Source organism: Lepidothrix coronata, unplaced genomic scaffold, assembly GCF_001604755.1.
Source record: "Lepidothrix coronata isolate B3197 unplaced genomic scaffold, Lepidothrix_coronata-1.0 Scaffold236, whole genome shotgun sequence".
NCBI classification, from domain to species: domain Eukaryota; kingdom Metazoa; phylum Chordata; class Aves; order Passeriformes; family Pipridae; genus Lepidothrix; species Lepidothrix coronata.
In genome coordinates, this window is record NW_016690416.1 from 36,783 (window position 1) to 55,143 (window position 18,361).

At 51.2% G+C, this 18,361-nt stretch overlaps 1 protein-coding gene across 2 annotated transcripts in view; it reads right to left on the reverse strand.

Annotated features, from left to right (window-relative positions):
• JADE2 (jade family PHD finger 2) overlaps positions 1–18,361 on the reverse strand; it is a 70,600-nt gene that overhangs the window by 8,937 nt on the left and 43,302 nt on the right. For both annotated transcript variants that reach the window (XM_017834599.1, XM_017834598.1), the window contains exons 6-9: positions 13,833–14,044; positions 10,039–10,206; positions 9,411–9,527; positions 3,420–3,881 (exon numbers count right to left, since the gene is read on the reverse strand). In XM_017834599.1, the coding sequence (XP_017690088.1) occupies positions 3,420–3,881; positions 9,411–9,527; positions 10,039–10,206; positions 13,833–14,044 (959 nt within the window). The remainder of the gene's footprint in view (positions 1–3,419; positions 3,882–9,410; positions 9,528–10,038; positions 10,207–13,832; positions 14,045–18,361) is intronic.

An 18,361-nucleotide genomic window follows, 5' to 3' on the forward strand; every position in this document is an offset into this window, starting at 1 on the left:
GGCTCTGGGAGGAAGTGGAGGCGTTTGGCTGTGGGACAGAAATGCTAATGGCAGCTAACAGGATTTGACAGCATTTACTCAGCTTTCTGATGCTCTGAGAGAGCAAAGCTGCCTGTAATAAGGTAAGGAGGAGGTGGCCTGAATGGGGGCGTGGGATTCACGGCAGGAACGTGTGTGGACACGTCCACGCCCATGTGTGATGCTGATGTCTTCAATTCCTCCCCCCTCTAGTCTCCAAACCCCTCTCTGCAGAGTATTGTCAGACTTGGGGGACTGTCCCTAGGTGGTCAGGAGGCTTTGTGCCTCTCACAGTGACACTGTCCATGCCTACCTGGTATCTGCCACCAAAGGCTGTGAGGGCAAAAGGACGACTGCAGCTGTCCTTTAATGACACTGGTCTTACCTAAGGACAATTTGGGAATGCTTAGGGATATGGGAGAAAAAGCTGTTCTTTTTTTGTTGTTGCTGTTGAATCCCCTAGCTGTAAATACAAGGCAGTGAGCTTTGTAGTGTATTTTACTCTGTTATATCTTTTTTTCATTCTGGATTGGAGAAAACATCAAACTAAAATTTCTTTATGAAGAAAACAACTGCCTCTGGCAACCTGAACCTCCAAGTGTTTGGCGGTATCTCTTCTCTATGATTTGATATTCCTGGAAGAAAACATTACTTTAGCTTTGCTTAGAGACTGCTGGTATTTACCCACACTTACACAGCTCAACACCACCCAGTGCTGCTTCCCCAAGCCAAGCTTAGATGCTGGTGTGAAAGCCTGGAAACTACAGCTTTTTGTTAAAGTTAATTTAAACACTCAGCCCTTGGGAAAAAGCTTTAAAAAAAGGCAAAGAGTGTTAAAAAAAGGCCAAAAAGAAAACAAGGGGAATGTATTAGGATTCCCAGGCAATAGGTTAAATTTGCTGACACTGTGAAGTGCAGAAACGACAGGAGTTAAAAAATGGCAGAGGGAAACACCATCACTCTGGATGTCCCCATGTCATCTACTCTGCTGCTTCTGCCTCCCCAACAACTCTCCTGGATCCACTATTAGTCCTGAAATCACACCCAATTCCAGATTAATTGCTGAAAACATTAAAATCCAACTTGATGCCCCACAGACACCCTCTGAAAGTCCTCCCTCCATGCTGATTGTCTCCAATCCCAATCTGACGTGAAGCAGGGTGGCTGTGACTGGCACTGCCAGGCAGGATCAGACACCTGGGATGCACTGGAAACAACTGGATTTAAACCTGTATCACCCATATGAGCACTGGACTTTGATCCAGCTGGTGTTTACTGTTCCACTCTTGGAAGTAGAACAAACAAACAGCTCTTCCACGGCCAGGCAGTGAAACCTGGCAGGGAGTTGCTAAGCAGAGGCTGAACACCGATGGGCATACCCCACAAAGCCTGGAGGCAACTCTGGAAAATGGGAAATCTGGTAAAACACCGAGTTTTGACACAAAGAAATCAAAGAGAAGCCGCTGTGAGCAAAGCGTGGTACCCAGGGGTGCACAGTGGTTCACTGCAGCTGGGAAAGCCAAGTTGGGAACAAGGGGAAGCAGTGGGAGGCAGAGCAGCCTGGTTTAGATTTACAATATGGAGCAGATGAAGGGGGAAAAGTGAGTTGAACTTGTCACCCTCAGATGGACAGCTGCAGCCTGTTGCCATAGCTTGGTGATGGAGACCCACTAACGGTGGCAGCCCCACACAGAGAGGGGAATGTGAGGGGGTAAGGCAGGAACAAAGGAGGGGCAGACTGGCAGAGTGATGGAAGTAATGACCACAGGGATGAAGGCAGACAGGACCACAGAAAAGAGATGAATAGCTTCAAATCCAATTGCTTTTACATGGGAGAAGGCTCTCAGGCTCCAGAATGCACCTGGGAGGTGGGTGCAGGAAGGAACCAGGGCAGGCTGGTCCAGAGCTGAAACCCCACCTGGACATGAATGCAATGCCCACCCACACCACCTTCCCACTCATAGGTTATACTCTGCCACAGACCCTCAGCAGCTTGGAGAGAGGGTTCAGGGACATGCAGGGGCAGCATACCCACCACCTTCACCTCCCAGGGAGCTGCAGCACCCGCAGCCCCCTTCTCAGGGAACCACAGCACCACATCCATTGAGTCAAAGCAATGCTGTTTTCCTGCTTTCCTCCTTCCTTGCTCCCAGAGACCCCCTGAGCCCTTCCGTGGCTTTTGCACCCTGAGTGGGCAGTCAGGCAGGGACCTGAGCAAGGGCCATGGATTCACCCCTCTGGCAGAAGGAGGAAAGGGGGGACCAGGCAGGGCTTGGGTCTTAAGCAGAGGAGGAGAGGGAGCTTGGGCTCTGCATGCCAGGCTGAGCACCCCTGCCCTGTCTGTCCCTGTCTCACTGCTCCCCTGTGCTACATCCATGTGCTCCCCGGCAGCACCACTACTGTACCTGTCCCCTCTCCAGGTTCTGTGTGTGCTTCTTCCCCTGTGCTTCTTCCCCTGTGCTTCCCTGTGCTTCTTCTCCTCGCTGCCTCTCACCTTCGCTGCCACTCCTCATCTCCAGCCTGCCTCTGCCCCATCCCTGCCTCTGCCCTCCACACAAGCAGCCTGGAGGGGTGCCCCCAGGGCATCACATCATTTTTAGTGTCTTCAGCAATTAATCTGGTGGAAGTGGTTGTGATTTTGGGGCTGACAGCGGTGCAGCCACAACAGCCAAATGCACAGAGAGCAGCACGGTGCAGCACCAAGCCCAGCCCGGGGAGCTCCAGCACCATTTGAGCCCTGCTGCTCCACCAGTGCCCTCACCCAAAAACCTGCTCCCTTCCCCTGTGGATGGGAGGATTCAAGGACGCCCTGCACCACGGGGACCTGCAGGTGCCTGCATGCTCTGTCTGCATCCTCTGGCATGGCTCTGCCTCCGCCAGCAGCTCCCGGAGGAGCCGACCCACTTTTGGCTGCGGCAGGGCAGGGAATGCCCAATCAAACTGGCCCTGCTCTCACTCCTGCCTTTCACATGTCTTGGATGTTTAATGGAAGTAAATAATGATGTGTTCCTGTGCCTTGCTGCTGGAAAGCATCTGAGAGGCAACACAGGGTAATTTTTAGCTTTCAGACTATTTAGACACAGTGGACATAAACTGCAGCATCATCTGCCTCCCACCCACCCAGCCCTGCCAAGGCACTCTCCCTGCACACATTTGTTCTTTTGAGCCCCCAGCGGAGACCAACACTAACTTACTCCATCAGTGTCAGTGTTTTGGCAGGGGTGATGTACACACACTGAGCACTGTTATGTTTCTGAATGAAGACGGAAGGACACAACTTTTAAGGGGGTCAGACTGAGCTGGGGAGAACAGGGCTTATGCTGTCTACAGTCCCCATCACACACTACCGCAGCCCTGGTGGAGCATGTGGGGTACACGACTGAAGGAAAGGCTGTACTCACCCTCTCCAGGTCTTGCCTGAGGTGCATGAAGAGCTTTAAGCGTCGGTAGAGAACATCCTGCTCTTGCTGAGCCAAGTTGTCCACTTCATCCGTTTTTGGTGTCAGCAGCGGTTTGTTGGAATTTGCTTTCCTCTTTAGCTTCCAGTACTGGTAGACAAAGTCCACCAGCGATTCGCTCAAGTCGAGGTTCTCCGCCACCTCCGAAGGCTTCACGAGTTCATAGAAGTCCTCCTCCAGCTGCTGGAGCTTCTGCTTCCGCAGCGTCACCTTCTCCAAGTCCAGCTGGGCTTGGTCGGGCTCTGTCCGCGCCTCCTCGGGCAGTTTGGTGGCACCGGTGCTGTGCTCGAGGCAGAAGGACTTGAACTTCACCTCGTCGTTGTCTGCCAGGATCGTCCGCATGTCCAGGTTGTGGTCGAAGGCGCAGGTGACGTGGAATGCAGTGACGCAGGCGGGCATGGAGCACTGCGGGACAGGGACAGGGCTCAGGGCCAGGCAAGGCACCGGGGCAGGGGGACACCGACCAACACAGCGGGCAGCAAGTGCTTCCCAGGAACCCAGGAGAGCCACCTGAGTGACACCTGTCCCAGGGACGGGTGCTCCACGACACACACTCCCATGGAGAACACCGGTACTGCCCCAGCCGGGGACACCCGAGAGCCCAACACCAGAAACTCAAGTAGAACCCCAGGGTTCAAAAGGTACCACTGGGCACCTTCCCACCTTACCTTCTTTAATCCTCTGTGACAGGCCCTGCTCATCTCCCACCCACCACAACCAGGAGCTTCCGATGCTTCGTCCAACAAGACATGTCAAAAACCAAAGACCAGCACCGGCCTACAGGATGCCCCAGGAATGTCAATTTGTTTCTCCTGATGGAGAAATGCTCATCTTTATTTCACCCTTAAGCTACTCCCCTCTCTTACCACATCTAAAGCCAATATGCCATTTTTATTGGAAGCACAGAGAACATGGCAAAGTTTATTTGTGAACATGGGATCTAAGCAGCAGCCAATGCTCCCAAATGCCTTCCTCCTCTGGAAATTATACACTCTAACTAGCTCCATTTAAAAAAGAAAAGAAAAAAAAAAAAGGCAACCAGAGCAAAACATGTGGCTAGAATGTCATCAAACTTGTATCAGATTAATTTTTTAACCATTTCCCTAACTTACCTCAGGTTTAAAACACTTTGGATCCCACAGGCAACAAATCTCAGCCTGGTGTCCTACAGAGGAACCCCCACCAGCCAGCACTGAGCCCGTGTCCACCTCAGCACCTTCTCCCCCTCTACTCATTAACTGTTTTTTAATGGCTCATAGTGTCAGGTAATTATTTCAACCATAACCCATAAGAAATCAGGCTATTCCAGCTGCTAATGACCAGTTAAACTGCAATAATGAGACATTTTAAGTGGGCTATTAACCGTAGGCACCATTTTGGAGTTAACAGAAGAATTGTTCTTGTGGAGGATGAAGATGCACTTGTGGCCTGAAGGACTAGGTGGAGGCAGGTGAAATTTCCTGGATGTCGATGACAAACCACTCAGTTTTACTGCACTTTAATTCTCAAAAAAAAACCTAAATACATTCTGGCAGTAATTGAGGAGCAGAAGTTTTACAGCTTTTAATCTCCACCCCATCCATCAGCCCTGAATCCTGCTCAGGCATCCAGGTGTCAACTTTTGAAATTGCTGCTTTTAGATATTTTCCTTTGGCTTTTTTTAATGAATCTGCTGGTGTTCATGCAGCTGCCAGGGCCAAGAAAAGCACAGGCAAGCATTGTCCAAGTCCTCCACTTACAGGGCTCTCCAGCCCCTGTTCCAAAGCCTCCAAGACCAGTGGGAAGAGCTGGATGCAGCTCTGGCTGTACCAGCACGGCTCCAGGCAGTGATGCTGAGTACTAACTCCTGCAGGCACCACACACAAGTGGATTATGAACTCTGACACCCTGTTAAATATGGCCATTTGGTCCTAACTTCAGTCTGAAATTGTTCACAAAAATAGCTGATAACTTGCAAAGCTCAGCTCCCTCTGCTATGCTGCTGGTGCCTGGCATTGTGAGGGACCCACTGGTGCTCCCCGTGCCAGCCTGGGGCACCCACCACCACAGCAGGCAGCGGGAGCCCGCCCTACCACCCTGCCCATCCCATGGGACAAGCCCTGTCACAGCCTCCCACATGGCTGAAGCACTGGCTCCACTCTCCAGTATTTATTTTTGGCATCGAGGGAGGGACAGAGGAAGCCCAGCCTGACTTGCAGCTTCCAGATTTACTCAGGGCAGTCAGTATATCACCTACTGGCTTTTAAAGCACACAGAGTGACGTCCCTTCCCTCCCGTTTCTGCCACCAGTGCTAAAAACAGCATTAACAACACGTGTCTTCTGCCAGGACAATGTCCTGCTAACAGGAATGGCCATCACCCCACCTTAGGAATAAAGTAAATCCAGTGACATCCGTCCTGGACCTCTCCTGTGACAGATGGCAAGCAGTATTCATCAGAAACCGTGCCCAAAATGCAAACAGAAAATAATTAGGCAGCTCAGCTGACAGGGCAACAAAGAAAGGTACCCGGTCGGCCACAGCTACTGAAGGACCTTGGATAAACTAACAATAAAAACATATTGATCCATCCCAGAACGGCGCTGGAATGAAGCCACTGGTGATGGCAGGGAGGGATCTGCCACCCAGAATAAACCAGGCTCAAAAACTGGCTTCGTTATTGATCGTGCTTCGCTATCTTACAGCACCTCCCATTCAAGGATTTCAGCATATTGCTTATCCAGGCAAATCCATCCCCAAACACAGTTCCCAGAGAGAGAGGGTGAAAACTGCCCCAGAGATTAATGTGGGCTGTCAATTAGCCCGCAAATCACTCTTACTGGGAAGAAACAGAGGGATGATTTCAGTTGCCAAGGAAATTCAAACAGAAGTTCAGCAGCTTGCAGTGGTGCTCTGCTGCAGTTTGGGGCCGGAGGGGAAGGAAGCGGCTCCTCCAACAGACCTGCGAGGGGAGCTCGGGAAGGAAAAATTAATTACCGGTGCTGAACGCCGGCCAAGCCATCAGAGACAACACTTCTGCATCCTTACAGAACTGCCATGTGATTTTCTGTGACCACAGATGGTCTGGATGCTGGCAGAGCCTCTCAGCCGAGACGGCCACTGTCGGCCTCCCAGACACCCTCCCAGGATGTGGGGCAGGGGGTGGCAGGGGGGCACACAGGCTGCTCTTCCCCTGTGTCACCCTGTGTGCTTTCAGGCACAACCAGAGGACAGCTTTGGGAACCACCACACCGGTTACCCCAGTGGATGGGGACCAGTGGCCCAAGCAGCTCAAGGGGAGTGGGCAGCAGCGGGTAGAGGAGCAATGACGGACAAATGAGTGGTGGAGGACATTTCCAAGGGCTTTTTCTCCAAAAAACAACAAAAGGTAAGCCTGAAGATGATGACAGCAGAAGACTGTGCCCTTTGGAGAAGCCTGCCAGCAACTAACAGAGCCCTGGCATTCCATGCTGCCTCGGTTACCACTTCCTGTCTCTCTGACAAGTGAGGAAGAGGGAGCTGGGTCCCAAAAAAGCATGGTCAGGACTCGGCTGCACCAGAGCCTGGCTCCTGGCACTCTCTTTTCCACCTCAGCAATGCAAACAAGAAAATTCCTGCTACATACCGAGCTCTCTGGCATCTCCTGATGTCTGACCACAAGAACCACCATGAAATAATGACTTCCCCTTAACAGGAGCTAGGGAAAGGGTGTCTCGAGGACTGCACAGTGTCCAGGAGCTCTGGCTCAGCTACAGCCACACCGAATTACACTGGGCTCACAGCTCTGTACCAGGAAGCAAGGGATGAGTTACATACAAGCAGCAAGGGCAGAGGCATCGAGAGCAGTGGGGAGCCCTTCCTCAGGCTTCCCTGGGTTTGTTTCCCTTTCGATGGACAAATTTGGATGGGGAAAAACACCTCCACGCACAGAGGTGCCTGTGCAAAGATTTCTCACATTTGTCTCTGCAAATGTGGTTCAGGTGGGTGTTTTCTTAAGCTGTGGTGCTGCCTCTGAGCATCTCATGCCCTGTTGGGATGAGTCTTCCCCTCCTCCAGTCTGCCTCCCAGATTCCACCTTGGCAAAACCCAGATCCCACTGCCCACTTGGAAAACCCCCTCCTAGAAGAAACGTCCTTCCTTCCCCAGACCTGCCCACCTGCAGCACCTGATTCCTGTTCCCAAGAATAAACACCCAGTGCTTTTGCAGAAAACAACCTTCTCCTTTCAGAGCTGGGTCACAAACCCGAAATGCTGACAAAGGTAGATCACACCTGCATAAACAGGCACTAGCACAAAGTATGCTCCATAAACATAAGCTTTCAAAACAGAGCTCTGTACCACTGAAGAGTACAGAGCATATTTATTTATCTATGGGTGTTCATTTACCCCATAAATCCTTAAATAAAGGCACTGCCTACTTTTTTTTTTACTTCTCCCCCTTTTCCTTGAAGCAAAACCAGCCTGCACACGCCAGGGTGGCCTCGGCAAATGCTCCAGTGACAATTTCACGAAGACTTATAAACTGTGAACTGCTGGCACATGAGACAAGAAGGCTCCTGTTCCATCTCAGGTGACCTTTAATGCAAATCCACCCAGCCCCCGGGATCTCGTGGCTCCCGTGTCATGCTGGCGCTAAGAGGATGAAGCCTGAGAGACGCTGAATTCTTTTTGATGCTGCCAAGCCTGTTTGCCTCCTTCCCTGCCCCTCTGTTCTTTGAAAGCAGTTGCCATTCTGACACAGTATCTCCATCTGGCAGGGTGAATAAGCATCCAGAGCCATCAAAAAAGAAGTGAGTCAACGCTACAGATTTAAAGGAGTATTGTGAAATTTCGTTTCAAACTACGGGGATTGCTTTTAAATAGCTCCCTTTAAAGGATTAAACCCAAGACGATGGCATAAACACAGTGGAGCCTGCAGACCTCCTATCCCTGATGTCCTTCTGCAAACAGGCAGCTGTTCTGGTCCCCCATCATCACCACTGTGTACACCAACCTCCCTGGTGCAGCTCGTGCTGCTGTACCAGAGATGATCCCTTGGGATTGCTACACATCCCAAACTTTCTCTCCATTTTTCAAAGCTTAAAGGCTCTTCCATTTCCCCCTGCATGCCAAGGCTGCTCCAGTGCCTGCTCTGCCAATGGAAGCAACTGGCACTGTAGATGCTGATGGGTTGCAGATGCTCCAGCCCATCCCCAGGGATCACCAGATCACACTGGCCAAGCAGGGGGAAGGAGGGGGAATCAGGGGGTTCAGCAAGGCTCCCCAGATGCTCTCACACCAAGTGTGCTGCATTTGGGATGGGAGCTTCTACTCTTTGCTCCCCAAGTAGAGGTATCACATGGTGTGAAGCTCTGTTCCACTTTTGCAACAGGAAAGCCCAGAGCATCCTGCTTTCCATCTGAAAAGAGAATGTCTGCCCTCCTGCTGCAGGGAGGGCAGGCAATCAGATGTCTGCAGTAGTTTGGTTAGGTGTGGCAAAACAGAAAATGTGGAAATGCAGTACATGGTAAACACTTTATTTTCCAAGCCAGCAGGCTAGTGAGGACTCTCCAACCCGGGGGTTCCGTGGGATCCCCCCAACTGAAACCCCAAGTGTTTGTGAAATACTTGGGCTGTGTATCTCACGAGCATCTCACTTTCCTCGAAGCTTCATGGAAGCTCTTTCTGCTGGAAATTCCTGATCCAAATCAAGGTCATTTGCAGTCCCAGTCATTAGTGTCACTACAGCAACATCACTGTGTTATGCAAAGAAAGTTAATCTACATTTCTAGCACTCAATGCATTAAGTGATTGCAAACAACATCTGATGATGCCTGACAGGTTCTTGTTGTCAGGTTTACTCAGAGCAGAAATAAGCCTTTGGCCAGACTGTGTCCTCCAGCACCTCCAGAACCTCCAGTGGCTGATACAGGCACAACCCTGGAGGTCTGAGTGTCTTCAGTGCCAAGCTACATACCTGAATACATGTCCCAGTGCATTCCTTGCAGAGGCTGCAGGACAAAGCCCATCTGCTTGCTGGGATATGTGAGATCTTCGTAATGGGTTCCATTTTTTCAGGACATCCAATGCTAACCTGGCCATGAGACAGAAGACAAGTTGTAAATACTGGCTACCATCCCACATCTCCTACAAGTGGGTGTCTGTGGCAGTCTGAATGAGGGAGGGATTACATTTATTGATTTTTGGGATCAGTTGCAATTTTGAAAAAAAAAAAACAAACCCAAACCCACATCTGGATGAAACAGAAGGAAAAATGTATGTTGGTGTTTCCTCTGAATTAATTCCTCCCGTGGATGTTGCTGCGTATCTCAAATGGGCACATGAAATTAGCTTTACTCTGCTACACAGAGCTATGCCCCCCAGCTCTGTGCCCTCGCCCCCCAGCTCTGTGCCCTCCCTCCACAGGGTGCCCCTTGGCTGCTAATTAAACACACAGTCTGATGACTGCCCTGCATCGCTCTGGCACAGCTTGACGAGCCAAACTGGGTTTGCTATTTTAGACCATTAATGAATGGTCTGGGCCGAGACCTGAAACCAGGTCTGTGCCCAGCCACGTGTCATGAGGAGGCTGCAGAACATCTTACTTCAGGAATCCATAAGGCACAGCTAACGTGGACCCATTTCGTCCCGCTCCGCGTGGGCTTCAGCGCTCCCCCTCTCTTGGGGCACAGCAGACACTTGGGCTGAACTCCCAGGGCACAGGTCCGGCACAGCCAGCTCCCGATGGGGACCTTCAGGATGCCATAGCACGCCTGGGCAGACAGGAGGGAGGAGGGTTAGTCCCAGTAGCCAGGATGAGCATCCTCCCAGACCTCCTCCGTCCCTCCCACCTTTCTTACCGCCGCTGCCTCCCAATAAACAGCAGGCAAAGCCACAGACAGTGAGGTTAAGCTCTTCCTTCCTTACTACCTTCCCTGTTTTCACATGGATACTCGTGGCAGACCAATATGTCCTGGGCTTTAATTAAAAATTCCAGCCTGGGAGTGGGCAACCAGGCTGCTCCATCAGAGCACCCACCACCGGCAGCTCTGTGGTTTGGACATCTGCCCACTCATCTCCTGCCTGTTCCCAACCCATGACAACTCAGGGAAGTAAGAAATGCTGTGCAGAGAAATCCTCTGAGGTCACTGAGGGCTGAAAAGCCACAAGCCCATGATTGAGAAAGTTGGTCACACTGGTTACAGACCCAGAGCAGCCCAAAGAGGAAGCAAAAATAACTATGGAAAGGTAAAAAGGGGAAAACAATAGTCATGAATGTAAATTAGATGAGAGGAACCAAAAAGGGTGATAAATCTTAAGGATGACACATCTAAAGGAGGCAAATCTACAAATGGACAAATCTACAGCCAAGAGAGTGAGAACTGAAGGACTTGGGTCGCCCACGGAGCTCCCTGACCTGCTGTGGTAATGCAGGAGGCAGAGAAGCCAAAGTGTTTCATAAACATTTCTCTTCTGTACTTGGGGAAGAGCCAAATGATAAGCTAAGCTGTATCATATAATGATAAACTACTTTCCACTTTGACCATAATTCACGATTATATTAAACAGCTACTACTAAAACTAGACAGTTTTTAACCAGCAGGTCCTGATAACTCGCACTTAAAGGGTTTTCAGAGGGCGACACACACTGCCTTGGGCACTAGCACAGGGCTGTGTCTCTGTTTGAAGTGAGGAGATGTAATTAATTCTAGATCTGGCTGCTCTGACAACCCTGCAGAAGGCAAGCAGGCAGGGCTGACAAGGACCCCCAGCGCTGGTGGCTTCACGTTCAGCCCAGGCATTTGTCAGCTCCACTTCTACAAGTTTACCCCCAAAAAGAACAGCTTTTCATCCTGCTGCTGCAGGGCATTGTCACCATGAGTGACATTGCTGCTAGAGGGGATGGGGACAGAGGGGGCACACGGAGATGTGTGAGCGTGAGAAAAACACATCTTCGGTCTTTACTGGCCAAGAACAGACTTTAGAACATGACTTTAGGTTGCCCCAAATCATAAGTTGACTCTGATAGTGATTTCCAAGGGGAAAAAGCCACTTTATGAACAGATTATTGGGATAACAAGGAATTAAGGGAGGTAATATTATTGCTGTGAGTCTACATGGTTGAGAGAGACTTAACTGTGTGTTTCACAGCACCTCCAAATCTGGCAGATAAATCATCTCTGGAACAGAGTTTCATAAAGCACATGATTTAGTACCAGACAAGATTCAGCCTGATATGTACTACCAGGAGAGTAAACTGGCAGACTGATCTCAAAATCCAGGGGAAAGCAGGAATTATGATCAGGTGTTCATCTCTAGCAGATTCTTGGCTCCTGGTTATTTATTTCTAGTGGTTTTAGAGTGTCTGAAGGTGCAATTCTGCTCCTTAGGAGCAAATACTACAGGGCCTCTGTCCTGGACAAGGAGCAGCTCTACAAACGAGGTGCATTACCAGCTAAACACACTTTCCCAAGTCCAGCACCAGGCAAAAGGTGGAACAAGGAGCCAGAGGAATGCTGAACAGGAATGGAGCAGCTATTGCTATCACTGTCTGTCACGGGTGCAACATCACTGAGAAGGGGGTGCCAAAAAACCGGGGAGGATGCCAAGCCACAGACAAGCTTGGTGTGGCCCACGGAACAGAGGGTGGGCTCAGCCATGTGCCCACACCAGGGAATGGGAATTCAGCCATGACAGGACCATGGCAGGGTGGCTGGAAGCTGGAGGGGGATCGTTCCCATGCTGAACAGAAGTGTGACGCTGTCACTTCGAGAGCAGTGAACTGTGATTTAGCAGCAGGGGGTACAATTCCACCTCACTGGCAATTTTAGAACGACTGCATGTGCCTTCTAAAAGCCACGCTTCATAGGAATTAATTAATAGCAAGCCTCGTGGCTTGTTATGCAGATGAGATGATTACAACGATACCTTCTGGCACTGTAACCCAGCACCGTGTGGTCCTGAGCCCCTTCCCGATGGGATGCAGGATGTCAAAGCCTGTGGCACCAGCACCCCTATGCCCACAGGGAAGCATGGTCCCCAGCAGGTTTGGGATGTGGGGCAGGTTAGGTAAGAACCACGATGCCATGTAACACCCTGCACTGTGGCTCTGGCTTAGTGGCTTAGGGTGTAAATTGGGGCAGAGATTATATCAGGGGCAGCTTATGGGCTGGCACAGGGCTTAGGGCTGGACTCTGCTCCCTGAAAACAAGGGAAAATCCCTCTTTCAACAGCCTTGAAATCCACCCCACTGTGTCCCCTTCTGCAGCGCTGGGGCTGCTGCTGAGAGCAGAGCCCACAGGATGCCACAGCTCCCCCTGAGCCCCTGCTGTGGCACATGCCAGCCCTCAGCCTGACATTGCCACTTGGGCTGGTTAGAAAAGAATCCAACACAAAAAAAGTACCCCAACCCCAACCCTGAATCATTCTGGTATTTTGTGGGATCTGATTCACTGATGGAAACCATTCAAAACACCCACCTCCCACAACTATAGATATCTCCAGTGCTCTCCCACCTCCAGGAAGAGCTGATGGAAAACCTGCCCAAAAGATGAGCAAATGGCTCTCTTTAGAACTAAAAAAAAAAAACAAAACCCTTCACACAGAGGGTGAAGCCCAGGAGCTGCTGTCCCCCACCAGACGTTGCTTCCCCTCAAAGCACGACCAGTAAAACCTCCCTGGGCCCACGTGGGACCCAGAAGACCCTCACTTGGTTGCCTCCTCCTTGACAAGGTTTCCCCAAAAGCAGGAGCCCACAGGCCCCCCCAGCAAGGGCTCGAAGCATTTGCATTCAATTCTAAAAATAAAATTATTTTCCTCCAGGCAGCAAAATAAAATGAAATCCCACGCTCATGCAGCAGGGAAGCTGGGACAGAAACCCTGCAATGTGAGACAGAGCTGGTGGAGCGGGAAGGTCCTACCACCCCCCAGACAAACTGGAGGAGGAGGAGGCTGGGGGGGTCTGTGCAATCCCACCCCTCTGGTGAGTGCAGGGCTGCAGACCTACATCCCACCAAGCCACCAGCCAGTCCTGTACACGGTGCTGGGGTGCTAAAGGTCCCACTGCAGTTCAAAAAATGGGATAAAGAAAGAAGAATACGCATAGTAATGGATGAGGACACATAAAACATCACAGAGACCAGAGAATAAGGAGGAAGGAGAAATTCAGCCTCTGGCTGTGCATTTCTGTGGGCACCTAAAAAAGGGTTGGGGGTAAGAAAGTAAGAAAAGCAAGTTTGCTGACTGCCAGCTATCCAAAACCCCACTGCTACGCTCGCTCCACTGCAGCCGCCTGGGAATCCAGCAGGAAAGCTTAACAGGAGTCCAGAGCAGCCCAGGGCAGGGGGACAGTCGGGGTGGGAGGAACCCAGAGGAAGGTACCGGAGCATGAGGGGCTCACCTGGTGCACGCAGACGTTGCACTTGTCACAAAACACCATCTCGTTGCCGTCCTCCCCCTCGGGCGAGCGGCACACGTCGCACACCACGTCCTCGTCGTACTCGATGCCCAAGCCCTCCTCGGTCTCGATGGCGATGTTCATGTTCTCATAGCACATGGTCTCCAGCTCCTCCAGCACTCGCTCCAGGGTGATCTCGTCCAGCTCGGGCTTTTCTGCAAGGCAGAAGGCAGAGGATGAAGGTGAAGCCACCGATGCAGCTCCGGTGCCTTCGGGGAGCGTCTCCGATCGCGACTCCAGAGGCAAATCCACGGCGACGGGAAAAGCGACGATTTGGAAAACGGCTGCTCCTAACTCGGGATGCAGTTTATATTTCATAGACAGTAACGAAATATTGCTGCTGGCTGAGAGGAAAGAAACCCATTCAGCCGAAGCACTGCGGATAATTGGGGCTGACAGTTTAAATGTTCAAGGAGACAAGTTTTGCAAAGATGCTCTCTGCAGCGAGGGCTCAGACAAGCTCTGGCAACACAAAGTCAGTGCTTTAATTGTTAAGACTGAAAACTGACCCTTTTAAAGCCAATTAAATGGAACTGTAAAACTGAAGACAAAGGCGGAAATTGATGGTAAATGAGGGGGGTTTTTTCCTGGTTGGGTTTAGCAGAATCAGAAGGTTGGACTCAGGTGCGTCTTTTATTCCCCCCACACCAGGATCTTTAATGGCAAGAGGTGGAAGAGATGCTTCACCAGAGCTTTCTCCACAGAGACAACCAGGAATACAAGGTCAATAACCAGGAGAGGCTTTTTCAGGGCAGCAGTGGGACACTCAGCTGCCTTTAGAGGGGGGACACTGCTGCCAGGAGCTCAGCCACACTGAAATGGTGCCACACTGAATGCTGGTCCCAAAGGTGATGCTTCTCACCTGCACACAAAGATCCTGGTGCCATAAACACACTGTGAGGTCACTCCAGATAAGAAAAGAAAGAAGGAAAAAGATCGGTCAGCAGCAAAACAATCTCCTCAGCAGCAGGAGTGAGGATCTCTGCGAAGGGTTAGAGGCAGAGTTAAGCCCTCACCACACCCTGTCTCCTCCCATGAGCACTATCCCATCACCCAAGGTGGCAGAGAGATGAGGACAGAAGTATCAGAAGGATGCAATACAAAACAATTAAACGTTGCATTTCATTAGTGTGTATCACCCAGAACGGGGCAGACAGTGAAGGAGCATGACCTGCACTGCTGTCCACCCTCCTTGCTGCAAAGAAATGGGAGAAAACACCTCACTTATGAGCAGAGAGGGAGAAAAAAAGGCTGGAGGAAGCACTCATAAGGAGCAGTTACTAATTAAATGTTCAGTGAAAAATCTGACTTCCCGGGTGTCTCTAGAGCCACAGTGTGATGTCCTGTCCTGGACTGAGCTCTGGAGCCCTGATAAGCCCCCAAGGGTGGGGAGGGCTGGGGTTGAGGGGTTCCCAGACAGTGCTCCCAGCACCTCTGGCTGGATGGGGCTGGCAGAGGCTGCACCATTCCCCCACAGCCACCGACCTGCTAAAAAAACTCTGTCAAGGGGGAAAGCATCCCGTAGGCGAGCTCGGCAAGCAAACACACCATTGTCTGCCTTTTTAAGCTATTCCCCAATGTTTCGCATTGGCACGGTTTCCCTTGGCTTGACAAGTCTCTGCAAACATCCAGCCTGGCATTTTACACGTCTATGTCGAGTCTGAGATACCATCTAAGACAGACAACACTGTTCCCTATCACAGCCCTTTCAAGAGCTGGAGCTGCTGTGCTGCAACACGCCAAGGAACCTGCCGGTACCTGTCTGATTCCGGAGCAGCCCCGGCGATGGGCGCGGGATCCCTGCAGAGCCCCAGGCTGGCACAGCCTGCTTGGGGCTGCTGGAGCTCAGCAATGTGAAGCATCCTGCTCTAGAACAGCGAGTTCTGAGCGCCAGAGCTGGGACACAGCCACTGTCTTGCTCTTGGCGTAGTGCCGGTGGGATACAACAGGTCAGGAAGCACAAAATCATGGAATGGGTTCGGTTGGAAGGGACCTGAAAGTGTACATCTTTCCAACCGTCTTTCACAGGCAGGGACACCTTCCACTAGCCCAGGTTGCTCCAAGCCCTGTCCAACCTGACCTTGGACACTTCCAGGGATGGGGCAGCCACAGCTTCTCTGGGCAACCTGTGCCAGGGCCTCCCCACCCTCACAGGGAAAAAATTTCTTCCCAATATCCAATCTAAATCAACTCTCCTTCAACTTTAAGCCACTCCCGCCTGTCCTATCATTGCATGCATGTTACAGAGAAAGTCAGAGCATTATTTTTGCCTTAAAGGAGTCCCTTCATAAACACACCACCCAAGGTGCACTTGCTCAACACGACTTTATGTGAGCATCAAACCAGTCCAGCAAGAATATCCTCCTCTTGGTCAGGGCTTCAACTCCCTGTCTGTGACTACGAGCCTGGGCACTGGAGTGTCAGCCCGGAGTTATTCCCTTCCTCCCAACATTTCAGGCTGTGCTTCTCTGGAAAGCATTAAGGTGTTCCCAGTGTTTTTTCCCCACGTGCTTTCCAGAGTTGCCCTGTGCTCAGAGGACAGGGCAGGCAGAGAGCTGGCAGCTGCAGGCAGCACGAGGAAGCAAAGGGAGGGTGTTTTCCACAGGAATCGTGACCCTGACCTGCCCACAGGGTCGGGATCACGCTGGCACTGCCACCATTCCGCTTCGCCTCAAGTGGAAAGAACCAGCGCCCATCCCCATCTCCTGCATTTTCCAGCATCACCTGCTTAACCCTGGGAAGGAAGTTCACGCTGATCCCAAAACTGCTGCGCTGGAGCAAGACCAGCCCCTCGGCGGGGTTTCCTTGTCAGCCCATGAGCCGTGTGGCCGTTGCACCATTAGATGGGAGAATACAGACCCGCGTGTCCTGCACGCGCAGGCGCTCTCCCGCTCCATTTAGATGTAATTACACTGGGAATGCGTTTGCCAGGCGTCACTCCCAGTACCTCCGAGCTCATTGAATCGACAATTGCACTTGATGGGGATGAAGCGATTAATCGTTTATGAAACACTAAACAATGGGGCCTGGGGGTGAAGCGCTTTTTCCATTTGTGCTCCATTTATCTCCTCCTGCATCACACGACGTTGGTGCTGTTAAACTCCATTCACAAAACTGTCATCTTTTTGGCTGCCAAAACGCTCTCTTTGTTGACCGTGGCCAGCCAAAATGGCAAACACAAAAAACCTCTCCACCAAAACACTCCCTGTGCACATGCACAAGTGACACTATCACTGTCCCCAAGGAAGGAAAAGTAAAGACACAGATACTGATCTTGGCTACAATTAATAAATGCAGTGACATCCACATTTTTGAGACCATCGCCAGGACAGTGGACTCTACCTGCTGACCAACAGAACTACTTTCACCTGGTTAAGGTATGCCAAGGTCTTGTATGAAAAGTGGGGGAGAAAACGAAACCTTTCTGAGCCTCCACAGAGAAGGGCAGTGTAGCCACAAACTTCTCAAGAGTTTCTGTCCAGAGGAATGCAGGCAGGAGTGAGGCTTCCATCTCATGCCAACACAATCATCAGCGATTTGGAGCAACGTTCAGAACATTGACACAGGAGGAAAAGGTTCCATGTGCCATCACCCCTTCCAGGAGGCCACCTGCACCCTCTCCTCATTAACACTGAGTGTGTTAATGGTGATGGGGTCTGATGTTGCCAACCAGCCTCCCCGAGACACCCTGGCATTACCCTGCAGTGGGAAGGGCTGTTATCCAGGGAGTGCTGCCTCCCATGGCATCCCAGATGGACAAAGGATGTCCCTCCCCTCTCTGCGTGGGGCAGGCTGATGGGGGCTGGCACATCCCCAGCTAAGGAAAGGATCAAAAAGGGGGACTTTGCTTCAGAAACAAAGGAGGAGAAGAGGTGCAGGTGATGATGCACTACAGGAGGTCTCCAGCTCTGATTCAGGAAGGGAAAACATGAAGGAACTTTGCTCCAAGCAAGGAACTCTTCACCGTATCTCTGCGTCGGGGTCTGCCGTGACCTCTGAAGCTCCACAGACACCCAGCCTTCCACTTATCCCAGGGGGCTTCCAAGGGGCCCAGCCCCAACCCCACATAACTCAGCTCCCCCAGCTGCCTGTACAGCACCTGAAACACAGAACTTAAGTGCTTTATTCCAAAGGGGCTGGGATGGCTGGGCTGGCACCGGAGCCACAGCGCCGCGTCTGGGAGAAGCACCAGGCACATTCCTTCACACAACGCCGCTCTGCCTTATAATTGTGTCTGTAATATCGTAATTTATGTGGCATGAAGGAGCAATATTCTTCTGCTAAATGAATTCTCAGCTACTCCTTGTCGTGGTGTGAGCCAATTCACTGTGCAGGGGAGGAAAAAAATAGCTGGAGAGCCACCTTTCACAACACCGAGACCTATTTCTGACTGAACTGTGCTCCACTAATATCAATTTACTGAAACAATAAATCCTCTCCCCCTGTGGAGAATACATGGAGATAGAAGCAGC